Source organism: Phacochoerus africanus, chromosome 8 (genome assembly GCF_016906955.1).
Source record: "Phacochoerus africanus isolate WHEZ1 chromosome 8, ROS_Pafr_v1, whole genome shotgun sequence".
Lineage (NCBI taxonomy): Eukaryota > Metazoa > Chordata > Mammalia > Artiodactyla > Suidae > Phacochoerus > Phacochoerus africanus.
Window position 1 is genome coordinate 90592113 of NC_062551.1, and position 10767 is coordinate 90602879.

At 56.5% G+C, this 10767-nt stretch overlaps 2 protein-coding genes across 3 annotated transcripts; both read left to right on the plus strand.

The window, feature by feature from the left end:
- Nucleotides 1-516: 516 nt before the first annotated feature.
- On the plus strand, nt 517-4314 carry GJB5 (gap junction protein beta 5). 2 transcript variants are annotated; one of them, XM_047791019.1, is made up of 2 exons: nt 517-692; nt 3172-4314. In XM_047791019.1, exon 2 carries the CDS (start codon nt 3196-3198, stop codon nt 4015-4017), a length of 822 nt encoding a protein of 273 aa, XP_047646975.1. In that variant the 5' UTR covers nt 517-692; nt 3172-3195; the 3' UTR covers nt 4018-4314. The 2 variants fall into 2 exon arrangements, with proteins under 2 accessions (XP_047646975.1, XP_047646976.1); XM_047791020.1 differs by having other exon boundaries at nt 3175-4314.
- Nucleotides 4315-6129: 1815 nt separating this feature from the next.
- On the plus strand, nt 6130-9213 carry GJB4 (gap junction protein beta 4). Its single transcript, XM_047791743.1, has 2 exons — nt 6130-6170; nt 8103-9213. The coding sequence occupies exon 2, from the start codon at nt 8190-8192 to the stop codon at nt 8925-8927; it is 738 nt and encodes a 245-aa protein (XP_047647699.1). The 5' UTR covers nt 6130-6170; nt 8103-8189; the 3' UTR covers nt 8928-9213.
- Nucleotides 9214-10767: the final 1554 nt, after the last annotated feature.

Below are 10767 nucleotides of genomic sequence, written 5' to 3' on the forward strand. Positions count from 1 at the left end.
GGGAGTTCCCATCATGGCTCAGCGGTTAAAGAACCCGACTAGTATCCATGACAGCGTGGGTTCAATTCCTGGCCTCACTCAGTGGGTTAAGGATCCAGCATTGCCGTGGGCTGTAGTATAGGTCACAGACTCTGATCAGATCTGGTGTTGCTGTGGCTGTGGTGTAGACTGATGGGCTGCAGCTCAAATTTAACCTTCAGCTTGGAAATTTCCATATGCCATGGGTGTGGCCCTAAAAAGACAAAAAAAAAAAAAGAAAGAAAGAAAGAAAGATGAGGGAAGGGTACCAAGGTAGGGCAATGGATGAGGCAAAAGTATGTGGGCTGGAGACAAAAGAAAAGCAGAGGATCAGAGTGGACCTAGGATTGCCCCAGGAGGATGTCAGGATTCTGGGCCCAGCACCCCAGGAGAAGGGAACCCCTTGGTTTCCTGGGCCTCATCAGAGGCAGTCAGGGAGGCTGCAACCCAGCCAATGGCAGTGCTGGGCACAGCTCCTCCTCCTCCTCCTCCTGGACTGTCGGCACACCCACGCTGCCTGCCTGCTGAAATCAATAGGCTCTGTCCTAGCAACAGGCTTCCCCAAAGCCTGGACACCAGGCTCTCATTCTGACATGAGTTTCGGCTGCTTGCTGAGTTCCATGGCCAGCTGCCGGGAGCCGGTACCCAGAAAGCCCTGAGGAGCAGCCACTCAGGTAAGGCCATCTGGGTCCAGATGTGCCCTGCCCCTCGGCACACCTGGAAGAGGGAGATTTCTCTGGTGGCAAGTCGGGGATGTGGCCTGGGCACGTCTGCCACCCTGGATCCCCATGGTTTGAAGGGCTCCTGCCTCCTGCTGCTCTAGGGTTTCCCCCTTCCTCTTCCCAGCTGCAAAGAGGTGGAAGCCGGGGACTGAGTGGGAGGGGGGCTCACAGAGGGGTCCGGATCAGAGCAGGTAGAGCAGGGCTGCCCGGACCTGCAAAACCCCACCCTGCCCACCCCAGGTTGGGCTGGGCCGAAAACCCCCAGGCTACAGCCTCCTTAGGTGTTCCCTGAGAAGCTGCCAGAAGTTCCACCCAACTTAGGCAGGACTGAGCAAAGACAAGAGGATGATTCAGAGCAGGGGCTCAGCATTCACGCAGTAGGTGGTGTAGACAGGACCCTGGAGAGACATGGTAGGGAGCAGAGTCACCCCCAGCCCGCCCTCACTGGGGATCAACCTGGCGGAGGAGAGAGTGGCTACAGATCAGGTGGGCAGGCAGCTTCCCACACCTAAGGGAAAGGGCCCAGGCCCAGAGGGTGAGCTCTGGAGCCAGGCTGCCTAGGTTCAAATCCCAGCTCTGCCATTTACCAGCTGTGTAACTGTGAGCAAAATAATTAACCTCTCTGTGCTCCACTTTCCTCATCCATAAACTGGGAGTAAAACAGACATCCTTTGATATAGTCACTGTACTGATTCATGCAAAGGGCTCAGAACAGTGCTGGCACTGCATAAACACCCAGTCAGTGCTGGCCTTTCTCACTACTCTGCCCTTCTGACGCAGATCATGCAGGGGTTCTGGGCAGCACAGTGACCTTTGGCCTGGACCCACACTGGGAAGGGCAGCAGGAACCCCCTAAAAACAAGAGGCTGTGCAGACAGGCTCCCTGAGTTTATGGAAGCCCAGGAGGGAACATGGGTCTCAGTGGACCCCCCGACCCCCACCTCCACCACCCAGGACCCAGGCAGAGGAATTCCAAGAGTGGGCTCCCTCACCCTGAACAGTAGCCACATGCCTTAACTGGAGGTAAATCCGATTCCTGTGTATTCATCACGCCAAATTCACCAGCAGAATTGCCCAGAGCAGCAGTTCCCATTTTGGTGTCTTGACAAGACTGCTCCACAAGATGACAAAACAGGGTTCCGGGGTCAAAGGAGTTTGCACAATGCTGTGTATTCTATCCGCCTTTTGGAGATTCATAGTGTGAATTTACTAGCATGATCAAGTAAAAGGACCTCTTTAACGTTTCAACATTTTTGGTCTTTTTACAGCCATTCCCTCAGCATATGGAGGTTCCCAGGCTAGGGGTTGAATCAAGGCCAAAGCCACTAGCCTTACACCACAGCTACAAGCAACACCAGATTCAAGCCTCATACAAGACCTATGCCACAGCCCTCAGCAATGCTGGATCTTTAACCCATGGACCAAGGCCAGGGATCAAACTCGCATCCTCACAGATAGAGGTCGGGTTCTTAATCTGCTGAGACACAACAGGAACCCCAGGACCTATTTAACTTTGTCAAACACAGTGCTTGCCTACCTTTTTTGGCAGGGGTGGGGGTGGGGGTTGCACCCATGGCTTATGGAGGTTCCCAGGCTGGGGGTCGAATCAGAGCCATAGCTGCCCACCTACGCCACAGCCACAGCAACGCCGGATCCTTAACCTACTGAGCAAGGCCAGGGATCGAACCTGCAACCTCATGGTTCCTAGTCAGATTCCTTAACCACTGAGCCACGATGGGAACTCCCTGGAACGCCAGTTTGGGAAGCACATGAATACCAGGATACTCTCTGAAGCCTCTTGTGTAAAGAGAATCATCGCTCCTTCCCTTTTGTTTCAGCTGGGCTGCCACTGGCCTTGCTTCAAGTGAGTTGCACCTGGGCAGGACACTGCCTGGGTATTTATGGAGGGTTAGAGCAGATGGAGTTTGGAGGCAAGGTTCCAGCCTCCTCTCTAGCCCCATCCCCCAAGGCCAGTCAAAGGCAAAGAGCGGCTTTTCCTTGGGGGGAGACTTAGGGGAGAGAGCACCGCTCCGAAAGAGAAGAAGCCCTCCCCAGGCTCAGCCCCTTGAGGAGGAGGGCCGGGGGTGGGAGAGTGGACGAAGGCAGGATGACCCAGATGCTGAAGCCTTCACTCTGCAGGACCACGGGACCAGAGCCGCAGGCCCTGGGAGGAACAGGTGACTCCCCAGACCTGCCTTCGCCCACTTGTCTGGTTAAAAGTTGGGTCCTGGGCTTAATTACAGCCCTGCACCTAATGGTTGTGTAACCCTGCATGACCCCCCTAAACATCAGTTCCCTTCTGAACAAGGGTCACAAGAGTAGGATCTAACTCCGCTGTGGCTGTGAGGCTCAAACAGGGTGATGCGATTCTATAAAGCTGAGCGTGGGGGTCCTATAGACCTGGGAGATGACTTTTACCCTCTCCCCACAGTAGCCGCTGACTCCCAGGGCCACCATGAACTGGGGGGTCTTCGAGGGGCTCCTGAGCGGAGTGAACAAGTACTCCACGGCCTTTGGGCGCGTCTGGCTGTCCCTGGTCTTCATCTTCCGCTTGCTGGTGTACCTGGTGACCGCCGAGCACGTGTGGAGCGATGACCACAAGGACTTCAGCTGTGACACCCGCCAGCCGGGCTGCCCCAATGTCTGCTACGACGAGTTCTTCCCCGTGTCCCACGTGCGCCTCTGGGCCCTGCAGCTCATCCTGGTCACGTGCCCCTCGCTGCTCGTGGTCATGCACGTGGCCTACCGTGAGGCCCGGGAGAAGAAGCACCGAGAGAGAGCCGGGAAGGACGGCGGGCGCCTCTACCTGGACCCCGGCAAGAAGCGCGGTGGGCTCTGGTGGACGTACGTCTGCAGCCTGGTGTTCAAGGCGGGCGTGGACGCCGCCTTCCTCTACGTGTTCCACCTGTTCTACCCCAAGTACACCCTCCCTCGGGTGGTCAAGTGCCACGCGGCTCCGTGTCCCAACACGGTGGACTGCTTCATCTCCAAGCCCGCAGAGAAGAACATTTTCACTCTCTTCATGGTGATCACGGCCGTCATTTGCATCCTGCTCAACCTGGTGGAGCTGGCCTACCTGGTGAGCAAGAGGTGCCAGGAGTGCCTGGCGGAGAGGAAAGCCCGGGCCAAGGGGGTGGGCCACCGCCTGGACTGGACCACCTCTTCCACCAAACAGGACGACCTCCTCTTGGGTGATCTCATCTTTCTGGGCTCCGATGTTCCCCCTCCTCTCTTACCAGACCATCCTCGAGACCATGTGGAGAAAACCACGCTATGAGGGGCTCGGGGTCAAGCCTGGGTTAGAAGGACCTGGCAGGGAAGGTGCAGCCCTGGGGGCAGGCAAGAGCGAGGGTCGAGTGGCCTGGAGGCAGGTCCCGATTCCCAGTTCCTGCCACCTGCCCCAGCTCTGTGGCCTTGGACAAGTTACCCCCTCGCAACTGAACTTAAGTTTCCTTTCGTGTGCCAGAGATGGTGAGGCCTGCGTCACAGTGCAGGGGATGGGGGTGTTGATAAAAGAGCAGATATGCAAGTGCCTTTGGGCCAAGGTCAAGGCTTAATAAAAGTCATACAATAATCCAAGGTGCCCTTTTTTTATATAATTATTTTATTTTATTTATTTATTTTTGTCTTTTCTAGGACTGCACCCACAGCATATGGAGGTTCCCAGGCTAGGGGTCAAATCGGAACTGTAGCCACCGGCCCATGCCAGAGCCACAGCAACATGGGATCCGAGCCACATCTGCGACCTACACCACAGCTCACGGCAACACTGGATCCTTAACCCACTGAGCGAGGCCAGGGATGGGACCCGCAACCTCATGGTTCCTAGTCGGATTCGTTAACCACTGAGCCATGACAGGAACTCCCCAAGGTGCCCTTTAATTCTTCGACTTTTGCAATCCTTATCAGGTCATTGATTTAACCTCTCTGCCCCTGCAAAGGGCTGCACTTGATCTAGCCAGGTAAGAGGCCAGGAAAGGGTCCCTCGGCACTTCTGGGGGGTCATGCTCCCTGCTCATGCTCAAGTCTGTCCTTTATCCCCAGCTGCAGTTTCAGGCCTGTGGGCTGTATGCAAAGAGAATGGAGCTTAGTTACATGGGGAGCCTGGCGTCACAGGGGAAAGTCCGTGGACTTTTGAGTCATAACTTGTACTTGAACCCAAGTCCATTATGACGCTGGGAAAGTGACACGGCTCCTCTCTAAAATGGGTTAATAATATGAAGCCCTTGGGGTTGTTGTGAGGCTGGATGAGCTTACGGCTGTGGTAGGGGGTAGCTGGCTCTAAAGGCCACCTAAGCCTTAATCACAGGTATTAGGAAATGCTCTATAAATTCTTGTGGGAAATGAGACACAGGAGCCCCTCCCTGGCTGCCCATTAACCTTCACTGTCCAGCCGCCCCTGGGGCACAGGCCCACGGCCTCTCTGCAGCTCCCAGTGGGTGACCCTCCAATTTCCCCAGAGACCCAGGTCCTTAGAGGAGGGACAGGGAGGCTGAGCCTGGCCCCGTGCCAACCAAAGCATTTCATGCTGCAACCTGCATTCCTTGTCTCCACTAAGGCAGTGAGGCCCTTATCCAGAAGAACTGGGCCCTCCCAACTCCTACACAACTCACCCGCAGCCCAAACCCTAGTCCAAAGAAATGTCCCCACCAGGGTGGGATGCAATCCTGGGCCAAGTCAAGATTGCCCCTTCTTGGAGTTCCCTTCACAGCTCAGCGGGTTAAGAACCCAACTATCCATGAGGTTGCGGGTTTGATCCCTGGCCTCGCTCAGTGGGTTAAGGATCAGGCGTTGCTGTGAGCTGTGGTGTAGGTCACAGACACGGCTCAGATTCCCACATTGCTGTGGCTGTGGTGTAGGCCAGGAGCTGTAGCTCCAATTCAATCCCTAACCTGGGAACTTCTATATGCCACAGGCACAGCCTAAAAAGAAAAAAAAAAAAAAGAAAAAAAGATTGCCCCCTTCCATAGATGCCAGCTGCTGAGGGCCTCAGAACCAGGCTTTCAGAGAATAGGACAGGAGAGAGGCCTGGGGACAGAGGGGGACTCAGGGAGGTGGGTTAAGGCACTGGGAAGCGGATTGGGCTTTTTAGTACCAACCTGGTTCCAAGCATGAGGACAAAAGGCTCCTGCCCCTACTCACTGCAGTTTCACCCACATACCTGCTGGCAGGGGGAGTGAGACCCTGGCTGAGCTGCAGGGAAGGCATGGGCCAGGGGAGAAGAATCATAGGTGTTTGCTCTGAACATGTGCCCAGGAAGTCCACCCACCCACCTGCCTGCCCACCTGGTCACTCTTGCTTGGCTCATTGGCTTGGAAATCTCCACCCAGCAGGGGAGTGAAGAACAAAAGCTGCCTCCAGGAGGCCTTCAGACAGACGGGCAAACAGACCAGCCTGGGGACAGGAGAGTGGCTGCTAGACCCAGGAAAGGTGAGGACCAAGTCGGGCAGGAGACCGGGCTGGGAGGCAGACACCAGACCGGCCAAGGATCCCCAGGGAACCTCGGGCTGTGGGCCGGGCTTCAGGGAGAAGCAGAGCAGCCAGAAGATCTCAGGAGAAACCTCAGGGAAGACCCAAGGAGGGGAAGGGATGTCCTGCCAGCCCAAAAGGAGGACAGAAAACTGGAGAAAGAAGTGAGGAAGTGCAGGGGTTGGGGAAGTGGGGTTTCCATTGGGTTTAGCAATCGTCTATTGTGTGTTTACTGGGCTAGGCTCCGTGCTGAGTCCTGGGGAATCAGAGACGAATGAGATATAGATGCTGCCCTCCAGGAACTGACAGTCTGGTGTGGAAAACCCTTAAACGTACTATTTAAGTACCCGTGATGCATTCTGCCAGGAAAGATGGAGGAGGCTCCTCGGAAAGTATCCCAGAGGCACAAGGGCTGGAAATGTTGGGATCCCAGTCAAGGGCAGGGGAGGGGCCGGGGCCAGAATGGAACAAGACGGCACTGCAGATAAGAGGCGATGGAGCAGGAGAAACAATGGCCGCTTTGGGCAACAAACAGCCTGAGCAGGTGGAGAAAGGAGGTGTCACTGAAAGAAAAGGAAGATGGGAGGGGATGGGCACTGTGCCAGAATCCTGCCTCCCCCAATCCCTCCCCTGGGCTGGAATGCTTGGAATTCCAGGACAGTCAGCCCTCAGGCCCAGCACCCAATCAGGGGGTGGCAGGGTGATACCAAGCCCCCGTGGTTCCAAAGAAACTGTTTCATTTGGAAGGGAATGTCAGGGCAGGGGACAACTGGAAGCTGAAGAGAAAAATGAGGATGGAAGAGTTCCCGTCGTGGCACAGTGGCTAATGAATCCGACTAGGAACCATGAGGTTGCCAGTTCGATCCCTGGCCTCGCTCAGTGGGTTAAGGATCCGGCATTGCTGTGAGCTGTGGTGTGGGTTGCAGACGCAGCTCGGATCCCGCGTTGATGTGGCTCTGGCGTAGGCCGGTAGCTGCGGCTCCTATTGGACCCCCGGCCTGGGATCCTCCATATGCCGCAGGAAGCAGCCCTAGAAAAGACAAAAAAGACCAAAAAAAAAAAAATGAGGATGGAGGTTACTCCAGGATCTGCTCACAAAGGCATGGGGCCTGGCTCATGCTCAGTAAAAGTTGGAGGAAGTTGAAGTGTAAAGATACACATCCCTAGGGGTTCCCATTGTGGCTCAGCAGGTTACGAACCCTACTAGTATCCATGAGAATGCAGGTTCAATCCCTGGCCTCGCTCATTAGGTCAAGGATCTCGCGTTTCTGTGAGGTGTGGTGTAGGTTGCAGACGTGACTCGGATCCCATCTCGTTTCCGTGGCTGTGGTATAGGCCAGCAGCTGAAGCTTTGATTCCATGCCTAGCCTGGCCACTTCCATATGCCACAGGGTGTGTTCTTTAAAAAAAAAAAAAAAGATACACATCCCCCTCCTGCCTGGTCCAGCCCTGGCAGCCAATGGGAGAGCAGATCATCCAACCCACACTTCACTCTTTCTTGAGCAGCTGTGTGACCTGCAGAGCCAAAGGTTGGGGTCAATGAGGATGCAGGGCACATCCATACAGGATGTTACCTTTCACATTTATCTATTACTTTAGAGAATAAAATATGCCCTGACTTTGGAACTGGAAGACAGAAGTTCAAGACCAGCTCTGCCACTTGCAGCCGTGGGTCTTGGGTGGTGCAAATGGCAGAGCTGGTCTTGAACGTCTGTCTTCCAGTTCCAAAGTCAGGGCATATTTTATTTCTCTGGGCCTTAGCTGACTCCCCTGTGAATCGGGGACGATGGCGATCCCTACCCAACCAAGTCATCACCAAGCAGGGACCTGATGACATGGTGGCTGTGGAGTGGTTTTGCCAATCACACCTTTAATGAAGATACCCATTTCCAGGTCCTTCCAGGCCCTGTGGCCCCCAGGCCCCAAGCGGGTGCACACAGACTCCGATCATCCACGCCGGGAACCCAGGCTGCCGTCAGCATGAACTGGGCCTTCCTGCAGGGCATCCTGAGTGGGGTGAACAAGTACTCCACGGCGCTCGGCCGCATCTGGCTGTCGGTGGTCTTCCTCTTCCGCGTGCTGGTGTACGTGGTGGCGGCCGAGGAGGTGTGGGATGACGAGCAGAAGGACTTCGTCTGCAACACCAAGCAGCCCGGCTGCCCCAATTTCTGCTACGACGAGTTCTTCCCCGCGTCCCACATGCGCCTCTGGGCCCTGCAGCTCATCCTGGTCACGTGCCCCTCGCTGCTCGTGGCCATGCACGTGGCCTATCGCCAGGAGCGGGAGCGCAAGCACCGCCTGAAGCATGGGCCCGACGCCCGGTCCCTGTATGACAACCCCAACAAGAAGCGAGGTGGCCTCTGGTGGACGTACTTGCTGAGTCTCATCTTCAAGGTGGCCGTCGACGCCAGCTTCCTCTACATCTTCCATAGGCTCTACCGGGACTATGACATGCCCCGCGTGGTGTCCTGCTCCGAGGAGCCCTGCCCACACACTGTGGACTGCTACATCTCCAGGCCCACAGAGAAAAAGGTTTTCACCTGCTTCATGGTGGCCACGGCCGTGATCTGCATCCTGCTCAACCTCAGTGAGGTCACCTACCTGGTGGGCAAGAGGTGCCTGGAGAGCCTCGGCCCCAGGCACCAGCGGTCTCGTCACCAGGCTCACCTGCCCGAGACGTGCCCACCATATGCCCTCTCCCAGGAGGAGCACCCCTAAGATGGGAACTCTGCCTTCATGAAGGCCAGAACTACCGCGGTGGCTGCAGGTGGGTATCCATAACCAGTGAGGTCGGCAGTTGAGACCACCAGAGCCTCTGCCTGCTGCTCAAGGCCATGGGAGGGCAGTGACATCTTTTCTGCAGCAGGGCAGGTGAGGGAGGTGGGCATGGCACTCAGGGAGCCCACCCAGGGGCCAATGCTAGGAAGCAGTTCTGTCCCTGGGTCCTGGCTGGCAGGGATTTTGTATATGGCTATAGGGTAGGTCAAACCCTCAATAAATATGATTTTCACAGTATTTTGCAGATGAGGGGCATGGTCATGAGTGATGGGTAGGAAAGCAGGGCGTGTTACAATGGACCTTGGAGAGGAAGCCAAAACCATTCAGGGTGGGTCCATCTGGCCCTGGAGCCCCAGATCAAGGTAGGTTTACCCATCACACACACACACTCACACACCACACACAGAGTGTGCCCTCAGGCCATGCTGGGAAGCCCAAAGGCTGATGTAGGGGTCTCTGGACTCTGCAACCAGCTGGTCAAAGCAGGAGGGGAGAGACCCCCCGGAGACCCTGTGCCCAGCATGAGTCAGTTCTCAGGGAGTGTCACCCAGGTGAGCGCATGTCGCTCCCCATTCTGGCCCCGCCCCACCCAGCATAGGTTCCTGGGGCTGAGTCCCCTCCAAGGGTAGGAGGGGAAGGCCTGATGCTAGTGGGACGGCACTGAGAGCAGGTCCCCAGTGGGGAGGCTGCCAGCCTGTCTCAGAGGCCCATCCCCACAGGCCAGGGACCTACTGACAGCAGCCAAGCGACAGGGTCCCTCATGGGTCCTCCAGGCTGAGAAACGTCCCTTCTCTTTCCTGGATACACAAGCCCTCATGCTGCCCCACTACTCAGACCTTGACAACCCCCAAAACCATACCTCCAGCCTGGACCTGCCCCGAGTCCCAGAGCCCACACCAACAGCCCACAGGACGACCCCCTGGGAAGCTCCCACGCATCTCCCACTCAGCAACTGATGGCGATATCCCTCCCCAATCCTGCCCTTCTCGAGGGTCACCAACCCCCATGAGTAACACCGCCATCCACCCAGCTGTCCATGCCTACCCCTGATTATGGAACAAGATCAAAGAGCCACCCCATCTTGGGTCAGGGTCCCAGGAAGCAGAGAATGTGTGTGCGTGTGAAGGAAGGAACAAGGGAAGCAAGACAGGGAGGGGCCGAGCTGAGCAGGGTCCACCTTCGGGGAAACTCAGCCTTGGCCTGATCCCCTGGGTGGGGGGAGGGGCCTTTAGATCCCAAACGCCACCACAGAGTTGTCCCCGCTGGAGGGAAGGGTGTCAGGCTCTGATTTCAGGCCACCCCGAGAGCAGGAGGGCAGGGAGAGGACGTGCGGCAGCTCCCACTCAGTCAAGGTCATGTCTCCAGGGGCAGCTGTAAGCCACGAGCAGGTGTCCCCAGGAAAGGGGACATGGGCAGGGCATCAACAACATCCACTGAACTCCCAACCCCAGAACACAAGGCGGCCCCCACCACCAAGCCAGACCAGAGCTGTGACCCGGGAGAACAAGGTGGCCCTCTCCCCCAGCTCAGAGCCAGATGGCCCCACACTGCTCAGCCCAAGCTGGCCCCCACATGCAGGCCAGCAGACCAGCCATAGTCATCTTCCTCTGAGAGCCCAGAGTCCCCATTCTAGGGTCTTACATATGGCAGAGCATCCTGGGACCTTGACGGCTCACTCTCACACCAGCCCTCTTCATGGATGCTGTCCCTAGAGATCTCAAGTCCCCAGCTGCTGAATCAGGTGGCGACCAAACACCATCTGACCAGCCTGAAGCCATCA